Source organism: Lycorma delicatula, chromosome 6, assembly GCF_047948215.1.
Source record: "Lycorma delicatula isolate Av1 chromosome 6, ASM4794821v1, whole genome shotgun sequence".
In the NCBI taxonomy this organism is placed as follows: domain Eukaryota; kingdom Metazoa; phylum Arthropoda; class Insecta; order Hemiptera; family Fulgoridae; genus Lycorma; species Lycorma delicatula.
Window position 1 is genome coordinate 6,977,148 of NC_134460.1, and position 20,826 is coordinate 6,997,973.

General features: G+C 28.9%; 2 protein-coding genes across 16 annotated transcripts in view; one reads left to right on the forward strand and one right to left on the reverse strand.

Annotated features, from left to right (window-relative positions):
- The window catches only part of LOC142326266 (methyl farnesoate epoxidase-like), a 30,087-nt gene extending 15,315 nt beyond the window's left edge, over window positions 1–14,772 (reverse strand). Inside the window, exons 1-2 of one of the 2 annotated variants that reach the window (XM_075368601.1) lie at window positions 14,628–14,772; window positions 9,302–9,553 (exon numbers count right to left, since the gene is read on the reverse strand). In XM_075368601.1, coding sequence (XP_075224716.1) covers window positions 9,302–9,553; window positions 14,628–14,706 — 331 coding nt within the window. In that variant the 5' untranslated portion in view covers window positions 14,707–14,772. The remainder of the gene's footprint in view (window positions 1–9,301; window positions 9,554–14,627) is intronic. The other variant, XM_075368600.1, reaches the window with a different exon arrangement.
- Window positions 1–20,826, forward strand: part of LOC142326264 (uncharacterized) — a 147,488-nt gene that overhangs the window by 107,681 nt on the left and 18,981 nt on the right. For 4 of the 14 annotated variants that reach the window (XR_012756740.1, XR_012756741.1, XR_012756744.1 and 1 more), the window contains one exon: window positions 1,588–3,245. The exons of 2 other annotated variants lie outside the window; for them this stretch is intronic. The gene's annotated coding sequence lies outside the window, so the exon portion shown is untranslated. Of the gene's footprint in view, window positions 1–1,587; window positions 3,247–18,361; window positions 18,452–20,826 lie in introns of those variants that run through there. 8 more of the 14 variants (XR_012756736.1, XR_012756737.1, XR_012756747.1 and 5 more) reach the window with 3 other exon arrangements.

Here is a 20,826-nt window from a genome sequence, read left to right on the forward strand (position 1 = left end):
TTTTAAGTTTCGCATGTGTGTCAAACTTGTATCCTTTGTTATTTATTATTATTTTCACATTGTTACTTATGGTTATGCATGTTTCCCTTGTTTCATTGAGATAACTTATGAAAATTTTGTTTATTTTCTGTGTCGTTTTTACAAAAAGCTACATTCTCTTTTCCCTAAGTCTTAGCAAGATCTTACAATATTCTATGATCTAGAATATTCTTAGATCTCATTTTATTGCTCAAACAGATCCAATTAGTTAAATAAAATACTCAATGAATATTTCTGTTCAATCAGCATTTATGAAACACTCTCTTGAAAGATACAGAATTGTCTAAACTAAGGAAATTTAAATAAAATATTTTTTATGTCCACTGCATTGTCCACAATCTTGTGCCAAGAGATTTTCAATTCTTCCTTCAAACTTATTAATAGTTTACGGTTAGTAGTACATTTTACACAGATAAATATATTATTTATAGTTCATTTAAAATATATTGTATTATTTATTTATAAATTACATTGCATCATACAGCAGTTTTTTTTTTAAATATAAATACCAGATGTGTATAAAATACAAAGTGAACAGATTATTAAACAACTTGTGCCCTTTGACACACTTGTGAAATTTTAAATTCACAAATAGTCTACAACACAAAAATAATATTTTAAATTAATAAATACAATCTAAATCACTTAAGAAATAAAATGCAAGAAGTAGGAGCTAGTAATGACAGTTGTAAATGAAGGCATTTCTGAAGTTCACAATATTGAAGAAATTGTTATATATGAAATGTTTTTTACAGATACCCTTTAAGATTATAATACGTGCTTTAGCATAAAAAAAAATTGACAAACCATCATTTTACTGAAAAAATTGCCTGAGATGGATACAATGTTCACTCAGTGATGATTACTAGTAACAAAGAACAGAATGTATCGATTAAACATGCTTGAATGTAGAGATAGTTATTAGTAAATAAAATTCAGGTGTGAAATTCAACTTGCAGAACAAAACATGACAGTATAATTTGGAACACATCTAATAGTTCCTAAACAAACAAGACTCATACAGACAACAAATGATATGGCAAATATGTTTTAAAAGTATTACAGGGTTTAACTGGTACATTATGCACCTGTGGAACTACAATTAAGGCTGAGAAATATTGTAAATTCTTAATTAAAAAGTAAATTTTACAATTGAATGAAAATATCCAGAACTTATGGCTTGAAAATTATTCTTACTGTACAGCAACACTCATCTAGAGAGATCCAGGATTGTCTAAACAAAGAGAATTTAAATAAAACATTTGTTTATGGTGACCACATTGTCTAGATTTTGTACCAAATGATTTTCAATTCTTTCTTTAATTCTATTAGTACTTTATGATTAGCAGTATGCATTATTAAATAGATAAATATATATTATTTATTATTAATTTAAAATATATCATTTATTTATAGACCGTACTTCATCATAAGTATTTTTGGTGTTTAATATACTATAATAACATACTATACTCGTACAATAAAAAGTTTTCATATGTATTCACATGAATGTTTCATTAACATTTTTGTTTTATTTGTACATTACAGGTAGGTGCGACTGTTTTTTTTTTTTTATAAAGGAAAGGGTTTTTTTCAGCGACTACCACATTTTTTGTTGTATTCATCTAATTAGAAAACCAAAAGGCAATGGAACGTAGTTACTGGCTTCCTTAGATTCTTAGCCTTGTGGAGTATGACTGAGGGGTCTGATGCTGTTACAAAATGTATGGATAGAATAGATATATGGGTGGCTACGGGCTTGTCTGGATGCTTACTTTGCCAAGACAGGTATTTTGGCATCAAGTCCCAGTTAGCGGAGATATTCGCTATTAGGATAAGAATAGATATGTGAAGAAACCTGTGAAGGAGCTGCGATATGGGAGGGTCTAGGCACTGACCTCGTTCCCTAAAGTAGACCAAAGTAGAAATAAGTAGGCCATGTTTTCATTAGAGGCTTATTAAATTTGTGAATCTGTTTTTTGATTTTTAAGTAAATCAGGAGGGCTGTGTAATTGAATTGCAGGACAAAATTATTGTTGTTGCAATCAAAACTTGTTTTGTTCGAATGAGGATAGGATTTTTAGTGTTTAAGCACTCATCAATTAATGATCTGAGTGCGTAGTCTAATTGAAGTTGGTGTTAAGACTCAGTTTCATTTGCTCCTTTTTTATTAAAAGGAGGAACTTTAAATTTTAAAATTAAAATTTTTACCTTTTTCTTACTTATAATTCTCACTTTTTTTGTTACTCTTTATAAATTGTTACCTTTTTTATTGTTATTAATTGAATTTGTCTAATGCTCTATATTTTTAATCACTTTTGTTCCATCCTCCAAAGACTCAACTTGTGTTTGTTACAAATGTATAATTAATTAATATAATGTTTTATATATATGAATTAAAAGTTCAAAGATTATAATAAAAATAATTTATATTATAAATGAAATAAAGACTTTTATTTATTTGAATGAACCAGCAAATAATAGAATATTTAGAATAATTAAACCTAACTTAGGTATTAAACCAAAGTGGCATTTATTCAACATTTATGGTTCTCCAGGACATATATAATTTGTAACTTTGAAGAATCATCATTTCAGTCTTCCAGAACTATGGATAAAATCTGAAATTTTGAAGAATTTTAATCTTCAACAAATTACTACATTAATAGGGCTCGCAGCAATTTGATCTATATCATTTATATAATATCTTTTTTTAATTTATTAATACATTAATTTACATTGTCTCATCATTTATGTAATATCATTTGATTCATTTCATATTTAATTTACTTAATAATATTAATAATTTATGTTATTACTATTAATATGGATAGGGAAAAATTAATTAGATAAAAAGGGTTAATAAAGGCCGCTATAACTAGGATTGTCACATTTACTCACAATTATGATTCTTCATAAGGAGAATTTCCTACCTTACAAATTAAAATAAGGAATCTTCTTGAATTGGAAAGCAAATATGACATCATTCAATCAGAAATTAAATTGGAATTTGTTGATAAGGTTTTAGCTTCGCATTGTACACAATGTAAAGTCCATTGAACTGTAAAGTCCAAATTGCAACATTTAATAAACAATAGTAAAAAATCATCTAATCAAGAATTTAGTTCAAATACATTTAAACAAACACAATTACAACCCATTAATATACCTTTATTTAGAGGTAATGTGTTAGAGTGGTAACACTATTTTAATATATTTATTGATTTAGTACATAATAGAGATTTATCTAATATTCAGTAATTACACTATTTACATTCCTCTTTGAAGGATGAAGTCTTAATTATCATTAAAAATTTGCCAATAACAAGTGAAAATTATGTTAATGCTCTAGAATTATTAAAAACACGATTTGACAACAAATATACAATTGCATTTCATAATGCTGAGTGCATTTTAAGGGTCAGATTCTATAAAAAGAGAATCCATAGATACTTTATCCAAATTTATTAATGAAATTTCCTCGTATATGAATTTGCTTGCAGCAATGCAACTTCATGTAAACACATATGAATTTATTGTTGTCCAATTTCTAACATCTAAATTGGACTACAATACCTCAAAATTATGGAAGGAAAAGTTGTCAAATCAAATATTTCCAGCTTTTAAAGACTATCGAATTTCTTAATTCCACACAATCTTTAATGCATTCACTTCAAACATCCAAGTGAAAACAGAAAACAAAACAAAAATAGTGTTATAACAATTTAACCAAAGCTTTTAACAAATGCTTTATCTTGAATCATAACAAGCAATTTAAAGGAAATAATGTCACTTTTTATTCAAAATTTAGCAATGTAAAGAATCTTAAGAATTAATGTAAGAATCTTTTTTCAATGGTGATTCAAAAAAGATTCACCATTCATGTAGAATCTTATTAGATTCTGGTAGCCAGGCAAATTTTTGCACATATAAATTTACCTGAAAATTAGGACCTAAAACTTATTAAAAATGATCTCCCCATTTCATGCATAAATAACTCATTATCTCAATTCAAACACAATGTTACACTTACATCACTCTTGACATAAGAACTTTCATTCAAAGTGCTATGTGCTGTTTTATCTGATATATCAGACAGCCTTCCGTCAACCACATTTGACAATTCTAATCTTAATCTTCCTCATAATATATTTCTAGCAGATCCCAAGTTCAACATAGAAAATAACATTGACATACTAACTGGAGCTCAATTCTATTTGAGTCTTATCTTGCCTGGAAATTCATTCAAAATTCCAGATATCCTAAGGAAACTAAATTAGGACAAATACGTAGTGGTCATCTTACTGATAACGTAAAGGCAACAATACTGTCACATCATTTCTTGCTCGTAACACTCATAAAAATCTCTCAACTATACTCAAGAATTTTGGGAAAAATTCTTCAGTTAATGAAACCTTTACATGTGAAAAAAATGTTCAATCCAACACTACCAAAATAATCAACGCAAATTTGTCACGTTGTTACTGTGCAAAGATAGTAACATTCAACTAGGTGATTCTTTTGTTAATACTAAAAATAGATTCTTATCTTAAGATAGAAAACTAATTAACAATGCCGCCAACCTTAAAAGGACTACTTTGCTTTCATTCAGGAATATTTAGAATTAGGTCACATGTCATTACTCAATTCCAATGATTTGTTAACAAATCGAATGTGTGCTATTTACCTCACTATCCAGTATTCAACTACTAAAATTTGAATTGTCTTTGACGGTTCAGCTAAAATTACTAATGGCCTATCCCTTAATGATACTTTATTGGTTGAACCTGTAATCCAACAAGACCTATTTTCCACGTTGCTTAGATTGAGTATCCATAATTACGTTTGACATAGCTACAATGTATCATAGGTATTAGTTAAACCTAGTAATTCAGATTAAGAAATAAAATACTTTGCATTACAAGCCATTATGTATGGGACCACTTGTGCATCATATTTAGCCACTAGATGTCTAATTCAAATGGTTAATGAAAATGAGAATTATTTTCCACAAACCACTAAGGCCATTTGAAATGATTTTAATGATGATCTCATAACAGGTTCAGATAACTTAAATGAAGTTATTCAATTGAAAATTTATATTTTTAAATTATTACTGAATAATTCTTCAGACATGCTACTTTTCCAAATTACTCATCCTAAAAAAAAACACTAAAAAAATATTTTGTCCATTACAGCAAGTATGTTTGATCCTTTAGGGCTTTCTCACATAAATGTTTTATGCAATCGTTGTGCAACTTAAAATTAATTGGGATGAAATATTACCAAACACGTTACTGACAGAATGGCTCAATTTATACAATCAGCTGCATTTGATTGAATCAATTAAAATAGATTGTTCCATCAAACCTAACATTGATTATAGAATTAATTCTATTCAAATAAATGGATTTTCCAATGCCTCTATAAAAGGCTGTGACTGTTGCATTTATATATGAATTGTATACACCAACCACACAACTTCTTCCAATTTACTTTGTTCTAAATCAAAATTAGCACTCTTAAAACAAATTACACTACCAAGACATGAACTTTGTGGTTGTTTACTACTTAGTCATTTATTATGTAAGGTAGTTACTGACTTAAACATACAGTTTGATGAGATATACACAGATTCTACAACAGCACTACATTGGATTCATGAACAACCATCTAATTGGAAGGTTGTACACCAAGTAAATTACTTGACATGTCACTTTGATGACATGGTCCTCAATGTCTTTCACAATCTTCTTTCCATTGGCCAGAAAATAATATTACTTTATTAAACTGTAATATGAATTCTCAATGTTTAATAGAAAAATGCAAAAATTTAGTAACTTCATTTGTATTTACTACATTTGTATTCGATTACATAGAACAATTTTCTTCATTACACACTTTAATTCGCACATTTAGTTTTTTTTAAAGATTTTTTCATAATACTAAATCAATTAAAATAGAACAAATCATTAGTTCCCTAACTACAAAGGAATTAGATCATACTCTTTAATTGTTTTATTCAGCAATCACAACACATGCATTTTAGTAACAAAATAAATAATGTTAGAAACAATCAAACTATATCTAGTCATAGCAAACTTATATCACTTGATCCATTTCTGGATAATGTAGGCTTACTTCTTGTAGGAGACAGATTCAACATTCTGTATTACATCATCATGTTAAATATCCTCTTATTTTACATCCAAATGTTACAAAACTGATTATAATGCTGAGCGTTTGCTTCTTTTGCAATCGAGTGTTCAATTAACACATCACTCTTTATGTCGGAAATATTGGATTTTAAATAGAATTATTGGTGAGAATTATTTCTTCTATCATTTGTAAATGTATGATATGCGTTTGATATAATGCAAAAAGCTAGGTAACAGCTTGATCAGTTACCATCTTCCAGTGTTATTCCTTCCTGATCATTCTCTCTCTACATGCATAGTAGACTACAGCAGTCCAATTATGATTTGTCATGGCAGGCAGAGGTTTAAGACCTTAGTAAATCTTATACAGCTTTTTTCATATGTCTCATTACTAAAGCTATTCATTTAGAATTAGTTTCTGATATGACTACACAGTCATTTACTGTAACATTTAAAAGATTTATATCACTAGGGGTATTCCCATTCAAGTCTTTTCTGATAAAGTTCCAACTTCTGTTGCACCAAAAATATACTTTATAATTTGTATCAATTTTTAAATTCAGAAAAACTAAAATCAGACATTCAAGCATTCACAACTACACATATAGCCTCATTTATTCCTCCCTCTTCAGCACATCTTGGTGGTTTATGGAAAAGCACAATCAAAAGCGTTAAAATTCATATGCATCGTGTAATTGTACAAACAATCCTTAATTTTGAGGAATATTTGCATCCTATCTTTGTTATTTCAATAGATCATAGAGACCCAGAATCTCTATCCACTGGACACTTTCTCATAGGATATCCGCTCACTTCCCTGCCTGAACCCAATTACCAATAAATTAAAATTAATTGCTCAGGCTGTTGGCAATTATTCCAAAAATCTATACAATCTATCTGGAGATGATGGTCTAAGGAGTATTTACAGCAACACAATAAATGGCGTTTTCCATCTCGCAATCTTTGTGTTCGAATTTAGTATTAGTTACCAATGAAAATTCTTCACCCATGTATTGGAAACATGGAATTATCACCCAGGTTTACCTAGGCTCTGCCTAGTAAGGGTTGTTGATTTACTTGTAGTTAATGTTGATTAAAAAGACCTGTGCATAAATTATGTCTATTACCAATTTAAAATGACTGATTTAAATAATAATATTAAGTAATATTTTTTATTGATTTAATTATTTTCATACTATTGTTCTTGTAATTTCATTTGAGTTATATTCTTATAATATAATTTAACATGCTTAAATATTTATTAATATTTTAATAACCTAATTTACATTTTGTATTAATTTAATTATGATTTCACATTTATATTACACATTATATGATTATGTATTGGATTTATATATTAGGTGCAATAAGACAACAGTAATAGTTTACTGATCGAGGATTAAGGTTCTCTAGATTTATTTATTATTTAAGATTAATGTGAATGTAATTTCAAACTATTATAGGTTAAAATATTCAATTGTATTATTATTTATTTAAGCAATATGCTGATTATTATTATTCATAATACTATTATAGCTTTTTAATTAATTTATTATACATTTATATGAGTACTATTAATAGATCACAAATGAATGTAAATAACATTTCAACTAAACATAAGTATTAACAATTTAATTATATTATTGTTCATTTATTCATAACTAAACTTGTTTGTTATTCTGTTGAATTGTAACATTATGGATTGTATCAAGTATGTAACTTATTATAATTGCGAAATTCATATGATTCGTGTTATTTAAGTTTCATTTATAATGTTAAACTACTAATATGATGTAATTTTTGGCAGGATATGATTTTTGGCATGTTAAGACTCAGGTTTCATTTGCTCCTTTTTTATTAAAAGGAGGAACTTTAAATTTTATTAAAGGAGGACTTTTAAATTCTCGCCTTTTTTATTGCTCTTATTAATTGAATTTGTCTAATGCTTTATTTTTAATCAATGTTGTTCCACCCTTCAAAGACTCAACTTGTGTTTGTTACGAATGTAATGTATATTAATTAATATAATTATGTTATATATATGAATTACAAGTCCAAAGATTATAATAAAAATAATCTATATTATAAAGGAAATAAAGACTTATTATTTGAATGAACCACCAAATAATAAAATATTTAGAATAATTAAACCTAATCGAGGTATTGAACCAAGGCGGCATATGATTCGACAGATATGGGAAGAGTTTTTGTGTGAAACCTTTGGTGTAAGAGGAAGGCATGAGGATCACACTTCTGTTAATTGGTTAATCTGATTGTTGACGGTTGTAAGTTATCATAGGTGGTCATGGTTGAAAGGGGCCATACAAAGGTGATAGTAAATTGTGTAATTACACTGATGGAAATATCTGCAGAAGCATTTGCATAAGTGGACAGAAGCCAAACTGATGACTGTGATGTGTTATCAGGTTTAGAGGGTCTAAAAGTTGACCTTTGGTAAAGCCCATCAGGCTAAGAGTGGAGGGGGTGGAGCGGTGTGGTGACCAGAACGTCACAAGGCAGTCTTCTCCTACGGGGTCAGAATGTATTTATCCAAATGCTTCAAGAGTAGAAGTTACTTCATTAATTAGATTTCAATTAAAATCAAAAGTAAGTGTGCTTTCAATTAGATTTAGAATAAACTGGACAAAAATTCAAATCTTGATTCTGTAGCTCAGGGAATGATGATAGTATTAGATAATAATAAAAATTATCTGAAATTATAAAAATGTACTTTATGAAATTACTATTCTCCACAGTATTGTAATTTATAAACCATTACTCAGTCAGGTTTAGGATTGGAGGAAGCCAATTTTATATATTTTTTGAAAACACCTGACTGCTAAGACCAATAGCGTCATTACATAAGTGTTACAATCCTTATGTAAGGACTCAGAGAGTCCTTACTGAACTGAACATTATTAATATAAAAAAAAATAATGCAAGAATAGTTAAAAGCTGATAAAATCTTGTCGGTGACATTTTATAGCATGAAGTTAAAATAGCGTAGATGAGCTGAAATTGAACAAATTTGTAAAAAAAATCGTTGTAAAAAAAACAGTTATTATAAATTGTAACAAAAAAATGTATATAGATAGATATATTACCAAGTTTTTGACCAAAAGCATGAAGTCTAAAAAAAAATCCATCTGGTCTTCCTTCAAATTCTTCTTTGTTAAGTACTTCACGGATCATTTTATAACCAGATACAATAACTAGACGATCAGAACCTAAACGCAAACCAAGTAATGATCCATACTTGCTTGCTAATTTTTCCCAGATCCGATGAGTCAATTTATACTGTTTTACTAATTGACGAAACTGCAAATAATTACCAACCAATGGCATCCATTGAGGTCCTAAAATAAATACACAATTCTAGAATAGAAATACACCATGCAAAGTGTAATAATTTCAGTAGATACTGAATAAAGTAATAACAATTTTTTTAAATGTATAACAAGCCAGTTTTCTGTTCTTCTTTGTTCTTTGTTCATGTACAATATTTTAATAATCAAAAGTACTTAAACTTAATAAATGAAAAGGTTAAAGGTTAAAAACTAAATAAAAGTTAAAAACTGAGAAAGTGAAATGTCAAAAAATTATAATAATGTTGGAATTCTTTATGGTAGAATATCTTAACTATGTTCTAAACGCTTTCAACTGTTTCCCCCCCCTTTTTTAATACATTTCTCATTGATGAAGAAACTCACAGATTACCTACATTAAAAGATAATGTCATATGTATTTATATATTTACTGTAACTCTTCATTTAATTATTAATTTCATAATTCATTTAGAAAATAACACATTTTTTAATTTATCAAATTTTTATAATTTGATAAATGTTCAAATTTTGTTATAAAATATTCATGTACATATTTAATGGGATAATAAACTTTTGATGTTTATAATGTAATAATAAACATCCAAGAAATGAAGTTATTTATTAAAAGTAATGAAATTACTTTTAATTCTATATTGCTTTTTTATTTGTCTTTGGGTTAAAAGATACGTAAAAGTTCTAAGTAACTGTAGGGATTCACTTCATTTCTCATGCAAAATAAGAAAAAGATGTCTATAGGCAATATAGCATGAGACATAAGAAATATTTGAATTTAAGGAATGTAATCATTTTCAATAACAATAAGCAACCCATCACAGGTTTTCTACAGAAAGTGGCAAGTGAAGTGATTTCCCATTACCTTTTTTGATGAGCCAATAAACTGTTGTACATCAGCATTCTAAGTTTATTAAACGGCAGGTAATATTCAACACTACAAGTGACAGCTTCATTATGTTCACCAAAATATTGGCTGTATAATGAATAAATACTATTCTCAAAGAAAATAATTCTGACTAGTAACTCTTGTACTCTGATGTTTTTACATTTATCATACTTATTTGGCCGTTTCATTTTTGTTGAGACGCAATGCATTACATAAGATGAAAAATACTATGTATAATCATTTTCCAGACTAATGACAGTGAACCATTTATAATTCTAAAGATTGAATGGAACTGTAAAAAATTTGAAAACCTCTGTTCTAGTAATTTTCTTCTGTTAATTCAGTAATTTTTTTTGTTTATATTTATAATAGATTAAGAAAATATAACTTACAATTAATAATCTACAGTTATATAAAATCTGGACACTTTAAATTGTTGTAATTAATACACAGAAAATCAACAGAGAAATTCTGCTATGCTAGATTACCATAATGGTTAAAAGTGTTTGAAAAGTACTGTTGAGTACTTATTTTACCATCTGTACAAAGTTGCCAGGAGAAACCAAACAATCGTAAAATGTGGTATCAATTATTTGAACAAATAGTTGTAAAGAGAAATGAGGTCAATTACTAAACTTTGGATGTCAGATGAAGCCCATTTACATCTTAACAGATTTGTAAATGAATTATACTTCAGGTTTTGGGCACAAGATAATCCTACACAGCAATTTTCAAGGTTACTCTTTAATGTGCAGTTTCATCGTGTGGTGTAATACTAGGACCTTATTTTTTTTGAAAATGAGTATGGCTTCATGACTACAGTCACATCAGATTGATACATTGTCATGCTGAAAAATTTTGTTGCACAAAAACTCAAAACATTTCATAAATATTGACATCATTTGGTTTCAACATGATGGATTAACATCACGCACATGAATATCGATGGCTTCTGTACACCAATTTTTTTGGCAACTGTATAATTTTAAGAACTGGTGACATTACATGGTCTGGTGTGTGATATAATCAACCTACTACAACAGAAGAACTAAAAGCAAAGATCCAAACAACATTTGTTAAATTCCTGTTGAAATGTTGCATTGAACCATGCAATTTCACTAAGAGAGGGAGGAATGTCTACGCAGAGATGGAGCTCACCTACAAGATGTGATCTCAATAAATAAATTTTGTATTTGTATTCATAAATGGCATGTCTTTTTCTATTTAAATGTTATAAATAATAATATAATTTTTTGTAAGATTTAACTTTCCCTGAATCACTCTACTAAAAAAAATGTTTGCAGAAAAGCTCTCCTTGCTTGTCTTATTCTGATTTCAATGCCTGCCTTACTTTATCCATCTTTTGACTACCAAAATAATAATATTTTATAATTTTTGGTACAATACATTCTCTTTACACTTACTTCTTTATTAAAATATTTCCTAACACATTTTATTACCTTTGATTTAATCTTACTTAATTTTAAATTGATCCTAGCAATAAATTCATTTCATTCAGGAATTCTTTTTAACTTTTTTTCCCCCAAAATAATACAATCAACAAATTTTAGTTTAAAATTAAGTTTCCTTCAATTTCTTATATTGGTTTTACACACAGTTGAGAAACAAATGGGGCAATTTATATACATCTAACTCTTTTCCAAATCGAAATTTGTCTTCATTTTATACTCATATCATTACTATATTTGAGGATGTCAATTATTATTCACAATTTAGTTATATTTTTGTTTATGTTGATAGTACTGTCATGTTGCGTAGATGACGCATGCGTGGTTTAATTGTTGTTATGTCTGTGCAGGTTTGATGCACAGACATAACAACATAGGTTAGTTCCATTATCACTGCCCTGCCGTTAACCATGGCTGCTCCACTTTCAGTTTGCACCAAAGAAGATTCAGTGATCAGTTTTTTGTGGCCGGAAGGTGCATCAGGGGCCAAAATTCATCGAAGACTATCGGTACAGTACGGGAATAGTGTGTTGCCACAACAGAGTGTCTACGAATGGATTGAAAAATTCAAAAACAGTCGTACAAGTGTTACGTACGATGAAGGAGCCGGACGACCGTTTACTGCCACAAATGAGGAAAACATTGAGCATGCACGTGACATGGTTTTCTTAGACAGACGAGTAACTATTGATGAAGTGGCAGATCATCTGCAAATTAGTCACTGTTCTGCCTACGAAATCATCCATAACAGACTTGGGTTTCATAAAGTCTGTGCTAGATGGGTCCCAAAACAACTCACACAGTTGCATAAACAAACGCGCTTGGACATCTGCCAAAAACATTTGGATCACTGTGGTAATGAACGGGACATCTTAGACAGAATCATCTCCGGCGACGAAATACGGATCCAGCATTATGAGTCGGAGAGTAGACGGCAGGCAGAGTATGGAATGAAAACATCCAAATTTGCCCTGCAAAAAAAAGTTGAAGACCCAACTGTCCGCAGGAAAACTGATGCTTATGGTTTTTTGGGACTCACAAGGCCCAGTACTGGAACATTATGAGGAAAGGGGCAAAACAATAAACAGTGCGCGTTACAGTAAGATGCTTACTGCCAAGCTGAAGCCTGCAAACGCCGAGGACTGATGTCGAAAAGTGTTGTGTTGTTGCACGACAATACCCGTCCACATAGTGCTGCCCGCACTGCTGAAACGCTTCAGAAACTCAACTTTGAAGTACTGGCCCATCCTCCGTATAGTCCTGATCTTGCCCCTTCTGACTACCACTTGTTTGGTCCACTCAAAGAGGCATTAAGGGGCGTCTATTTACCTCGGACAAAACAGTGAAAGAGGCGGTGCATTCCTGGCTCGCAGCTCGACCGAAAACCTTCTTTTATAAGGGCATCAGGAAGCTTGTGCAACAATGGACCAAATGTATTGAATTGCAAGGGGAATATGTTGAAAGATGATATACATGTAAGTTTCCTATTTGTCAATAAGATTTATAACTACATTGCAGATAATAATTGACTTACCCTTGTAGTTCTTCAACCAACTACATAGTCCTCTTTCCCTATATTTCAGACTAATTTTTCATAAAATTTTGAAAAGTTTTTCCACTCTACATTAATTGATATCTCAATATTTTCAAAAGCTATGTAGACAGCTTTGTCTTAAGGATGCCTTTCAAGCGGTTTTTGAAATTTAAATTGTCTTCATACTGTATTGCATCTAACCCTCTTCTACATACATATGCCTGTAAACATCCTAATCTTGTTTTTCAGTGTACAAAACATTAGAATTCTAGTTCAATGTAATAATTCAATGTAAAAATTATAATTTTAGAAGATTCAGTTAAGAACCCTATCACTTGATTTTTTAAATGCTTTAAACTTCTATATCATATTCCCTTTATTAGACTGATGTCAGAAGTGGCATTAGGCTACAAGAAGGATTGTTACTTAATCACATAAAATCCAGTAAAATTTGGCATGATAGATAAAAAATACTATTTTTAATTAATTTCGCCACTAAATAAAACTATTTTTAATTATAACAACTTGTATCCTGTTTCATTTGACTAATGGTAATAAAGTAATGTATTATTAATTCATTAATTATGCTTCAGACACTCTAAATATTCCAACTCATCAAATCCTTTTTTTTTAATTAACACTAACTATATACATTAAATGTATCTGCCAGCATTATACAGAATAATTGTAAAAGGAAGCCTATTCTGAAAATCTCTAGCATTCACGATTCCTATATGGGACAGAATGATCCCAGCATCATAGATACAGAATCAGGAAGTGGAAAAAAACAGGTTTCAGGAACAAAAAGGCTTTATTTTTTAGTTTCAACTGAAAACAAGACTATTGATCAATTATTTCCAACTATTAAAGGAAGAATCTACACAAAGACTATTACAAATAAAACTATCAATCATGCATGGAATTTTTTAATTCTAAATCTAGGGACATACATATACAAAAGAGCATGTCAAACATTTTAGCCTTTTTTATCACATTATTTTTATGCAACTTTTCTACGAACCTGTGATATTAGGTTTACAGTTTTTAACATGTATTTGGTTATACTATTTTAATAATTATTAACAGCTTAAACCAATGTTAAATCAGAAAATTAACTCATGTTGACAAAAAATTAAAATCTATATGCATGTTGTGTTATATACATTTATTAAATTTTCATAACAACAATAATAAATTTACCTGGGGGATAATAAGCAGGTTTCCTGGTATCAATGTATATCAATAAAATAAATATAACAAGAACTATATAAAATATCATGTTGACTGAAAAACAAATTTTAGATTATGAGCAAAGAAAATAAATTACCGGTCACAACAGCTAAATATAAACTAATTGTTAAATAGTTAAAAAGCATATCTTATATACAATGTGTATACATAGATAAGTAAGAAGATTATTAATAGTAGCATAAATGGTTTCAAATTTGAATAGCTAGAGGTCACACCCTTGTATTTTAATTGTTCTTATTTTAGAGGAACGATTTCACCATCTTTTTCAAATGTTAATATTTGAAAGGGACACTTAAAAAAAAAAGAAAAGACAAAACTATGAATAAAATATCACAGGTAGGAATAATAAAAATATATGTGAATAGGTTAAAAATAGTAATTATATATATTATATATTATATTATATATTATAGTAATTATATATATATATATTCAGAATTTTAAATACAAACACATTACTCTTTAAAGTATATCTTTAAATAAGGCAGCATTCAACATTTTGAATATTAACTTAAATGATTTTCTACAATACTGGTGAAATAAAATTAACAATAATTGAAACTGAAATATGACATTTTTCATGTAGGTTCAACCATTATTTATGATGACCAAACGGCAGTTTTGATAATTTGTTTGGAAGAATTAAGATTATATTATATTAAGAACTGTTGAATGTAGCAAAAATTGTTGAATTTTGTTATTGCTGAATCATTTTTATTGCTTCATTAATAATAAAGAATGCAATAAAATTTATTTTATTTAAAAAATTTCTAATTTTGAAATAAAAGTTCTGTATTAAAACACTGTTATTTCTGCTTAGGAATTAGAAAATTATTATAAAAACAGGTCAGGCATCACCAACTGTACTGCAGTTTCATTAACCATTTCAATTAATATTAAAAATTAAACACCAAACAAACTGTCAACAAGTGTTGACAATTTATCAGTGGTAAGTACCACTGATAAATTCCTTCTAAATTCAGACAAATATGAAATTACCTTTTTTCCCTGTCAGCGAAAAAAGGTAATAAAAGGTAAAATTTAAGAAAAGGTTTTTTTAGCCTCAGGGAATCAGTCAGGTATTATACTTCAGACGATGATATGTATGAGTGTAGGTGAATTGTAGTCTTGTACAGTGACCATTTCTGAGATCTGTGGATAATTGAAATCAACCACCAAAGAACACCGATATCCACGACGTAGTATTCAAATCCGTATAGAAGTAACGTGTTTCTATGATTTGAACGTTGGAACTCTCGACTTCGAAATCAGCTGATTTAGGTTTAAACATGAAACCGCCTTCTTTCTTTTTCCTGTTTAACCTCCAGTAATTACCTTTCAGATAATGCTTTAGAGGATGTGAGTATGAGAGTATGATATGCGAGTTCAAATGAAGTGTAGTCTTGTACCATCTCAGTTTGACCAACCTGAGATGTGTGGTTAATTAAACCCAACCACCAAAGAACACTGGTATCCACAATCTAGTATTCAAATCCGTGTAAAAATAACTGACTTTACTAGGACTTGAACGCTGGAACACTCGACTTCCAAATCAGCTGATATGGTTAGACGCGTTCACCACTAGACCAACCCGGTGGGTTAGACATGTAACTACCTGAGCAGGATGATTTTAACTAAGTTATGTTTCACACAAGCACTACAAATATTGTTGGATTATGTTCTCCTGGGACTTTCGTAACCTATTCTACTCGTAAAAATAATGAAAAAAAATTCATATATAAACATATGTCCTAAAATGCTTCGTTAGCGAGTTACTGCTAGTGAAATATATCGCTCGGATTTCTCGGTAAATGAGGTCGTTCTGAAATTTTTAGAACGTTAATTAAATGGCAGAATTAGTGATTTCTGGTGATTTTTGAACTGAAATATAGAATAGAATGGATCCCAGAACCGTATCTGCAGTACGTTATGAGAAATCTGGGATGAAAACCAATAAACTGGGTTAAAACCCCCCTGTTTTTTATGTTTGATGTACAATAACTTTGTTAAGTGGGTAATAAAACACATTAACTTTTAAACAAAACTTGTAAAAAAAATTAGAATTATTTTTAAAAACAATACATTACTTACTATGTTTGTGAGTAAAGTACTTATTTAATAGTTTTTTGTTGTTTTTTTTTTTATTAATGACAGAAGTACAACAAATTATTTGAAATATTATTATTTCAAAGTTGGCAGTATAATAACAGTTGATCAACAATGTGCAATACTGCATTAATATTTAATAATTTCGTAACGTACAGTAACCCCCAATACAGAAAGAGCGAGCTTGGATAATCAGCCCGCATACGTCACTGCTGTTCTGTTGTTCTCTAACACTGGCAGTATTTATGAAAAAAACTTGTATATATATTTCTGAGTGCAAGACATTTTGTTTCGTAAGTTATAATGCTTCACAACAGGTTGTAAGATGAATTATTACGCAATAAAAATATTACTGTTGATCATCTTTACTAAGGATTTTATGATTTCATGAGTTGTTTTACTTAATACTTCAATTTTCTGATATCTAACTTCAAACTTTGTTCCAAATGTCATATCGCAATTTTACGTTTAAATTAATTTTATAAACCAAGTTGTTTTAGCAGGAAATAGTGTGCAAGTAATGTTTGTTGGTTAAGATCTGTGTGATTTGTGTTTAGCAGTCTTTGGATTATTTGAATTTTTCATAAAGTAGTCAAATGCTAACAATTAATGATCAGTTATGAGAAATCGGTCGTAAGTTTAAGTAGCTCATCGATACTTTTAAATTCTTAGTATTCTAGTTTTAAGTTAATACCTCCATCCATTTATTAAAGCAATTTTTTATGATTTAAAATGTATACACAAAAAAATTAATTACGATGAAAACGAACTGTGCCCTATAATTATAATAATTTAGGTTAAATTTTCATAACGTGGCACCGTTAGTATTTTATAAATAAAATATAAATGAAAGTTCAGCTTGCCAACAATTTTTTATAATGGTATTTTTGATAATTTTATTCATATTTAATGTTGGTATATTAAATTTATATGCATGTTTAATAATGTTAATTTTGTTATCGTTAAATTCAAATATCTTTGGTATTGACCTTATCTGCTCCAAACTTGTGTTTATGATTAATTATATTTGATATTGTATTATTCTGTTTATTCATCAAATTATTAAACTTTCTGTTAGTGCATGTATAATTTGGTTAAATAATAATTTTACATATTTAGTTGCGATTTTTGTAATGAATGTGTTTGTGCAAATAAAAGAAATTAGTAGAAATAATTTGGTGTCTTAGTAGTCTTAAGGTAAATTTATATGAATTTTGTGATTTTTAAAGCAAATTGCTATTTATGTATTGATCAGGAGTAACTTATAAATTCAGCTTTTTGTAGGTAGTTGAGTTACAAACATTAATAGACCTATTACATCTAAGAAAAAAAAAAAATTTTTTTTTCTAAGCTTAATAAAATTGTAATTTTTTAAATATTGATTGAATTGTGTTCTTTAATCAGTTATTAGCAATCAATATTTTGTCGTCCAGTGTTGTATTTTTTAATTTGATTTTTTATACAATTACTCTTACATGTTGTAAATTGGAATAACAATTTTCTGCATTACATTATTAGATGTTTTATGAATCAGTAATATATAGTATTCACACAGCATCAATTTTTATCTTTTCCAGGGCTCACAGAAATGTAAATTTCTCTCTTCTATTTGTAGTAGTGCTGTTGTGCAATTAAAAGCAATATATTCTACAAATAAAGGAATAGAAGTAAGTGAGAAGGAATTTTACCTTTACTTAAGAATTAAGGATGAAAATTTAGCAAATAGTTATTAATTTTTCTACAAAACTTTCATTTTTAGGGATGTGTTAAAACATGAAATCAAATTTATCTCTTCTTTATTCTTGTAAGAATACTATGAACCTATAATTTTCTTCTTTCTCACAATATAGATTATTCTGACATGTATTGTTCAGTTCAGATTTGGAGCGCATTCATTCAAAATGTAAGATCCTAAACATAAACGGTTATTTATCTTATTTTTCTATTCAGGTATGATGTAATAGTTATATATAGTCAATCTATTTTATAATTCAAATGTATGTATTAAATTAATTCATAAAGATCATAGGCACAGGTCTTCTAAACATTCTACTTATTTATGTGTTGTGGAAATAAATATCAATTAATGTTAAAATATACTTCTTACATTCATTTAACAGGACCAACATTTGGTACAATCTAGCCATGCAAATGAACATGGCAAGATTTGTACATGAAGTATTTCTTCTGGGAAGGAATAGAGCCTGACAAATTTTATAAATATTTGGGAAGTTATTGTACAAACATACATAAACAGCAACTTTTAATCCCAAGAATTGCTTCCTCTTACTTAAAAAATGTCTCAAGACTTTGCACATTTTATGTTAATGTAGTTATAATAACGTAAAATATGCAAATGTTGCCAGTTTGTAACACATGACTAAAGTCTCAACTTTTGATCCATTATAGTATACAAAACAATGTACGGTTTAGAATATATAGTAGTAAAGATAATATAAAATACTTGTATAACTAGCAAGAAAATACACTAAAAAACTTTCAATATTAGTTATATGCAACTTTGTCAGAGTTTATTTACCTTTCCTTCAATACTAAATGAAATTATGTATAAGGTTTAATCTGTAATTGTTTATTTTTGTTTGTCATATATATTAATGTAATGTATTATTGAAATGCCTACTGCTCTATTATTTTTTCTTGCATTTCCCTATTATTGTTTGTCTCTTCAGAAATTGTTTATTTTTATTATTTTTTATGCTACTTTGAAACTGCTACCATTTTTGTATTAGTTTGAAAATATTTGAATGACCATATCATTAAAAAAATGTTAAGAGAAGAAATAGCAGTAACTTTATTAATAATTTTTTTTTTAATTTTAAGTTGTGGCTCTAGGAAGCTGCAACTTTTATCATAGGGGTGCCGTGGAATATTACAAAATTTGTAATTTTATTTTCAATTCAGTGTCACAGGATGCAGCATCTAGTGGAGTTGGTGCAAACTACTTAGTTACTGTTTACAGAAGCCTTTGTAAATGGTTTCTAGATGACATGACATTAGTGTTGAATTTTCTGATATTTTATGTTTATATATAAATAAATATATATTAGTTTTGCACAGTTTTAACCTTGAATTAGTTTTTGGAGATAGTATTTTGTAACTAGATTGCATGCTACCAAGTAAGTTGAAACACCTTTTAGAAGCCACTTATCCCAACATAGTAAATCTCATGACTACTTTGCAGGAAGGTAGGAGTAAGGTACTTTGCTAGCACCTTACTAGGTAGCACATAGAATCGCAGAATTCATTCTACTAGTCTGTGAAGATTATGATCAGCAAGTCTGTTGGGAAGTTACTTTCAAAAGTAAAAATCATCAGATACAGAATCAGCTCATAGTGGAGGATCTCGATAATTGATTAATTGAAAAATTAAAAGGGAAGGTATTTTTCTATTAAATCTGCATTAGGCCACAGATGAAAATTATAATAATGGTTTCACTTGATTTGGTATATGCGGTTTATAGATGGTAGTAACATTCTAGAAGACCTTCTCTTCTGTTAAAGTATCACTGCTTGTGCAGAGTCAAGGCTTGTTTGAGAAGATTCTTGATAATTTCATATTCGAAAACAGTTTGGAATGGTGGAGTAGACTATGTATGTTGGTGTCTGTGCTGATGGTGGTCATTCTGTATGGTTTTATAAAAAAACTAAAGCGCGGAAAAGTAAAATTAATGAAGATGAAGACAATTAATGTTTCTCCCTGTTACAACTTGTTGACCTCCAATGAAGTCGATTTGTCTTATATGATATCCATTTTTGAAAACACTTATCACAGCTTATCAACGCTTTGAGAAATATTTTCAGAATGATTATGTTGATGAATTTGCGTGAATTCCAGATCCGTTTAAATTTACTCGTGCAGAAGAAGAGAATCTGATCGAGTTGTCTTGTCATAATATGTTGAAAACAATATTTGGCAGTGTGAAATTAATTGCATTTTGAATGTCAGTAAAAGATGAATACCCACTTGTAAAGTTGTATAGCCCAGAAAATTTGAATTCCATTTGTGACTTCTTATTTGTGA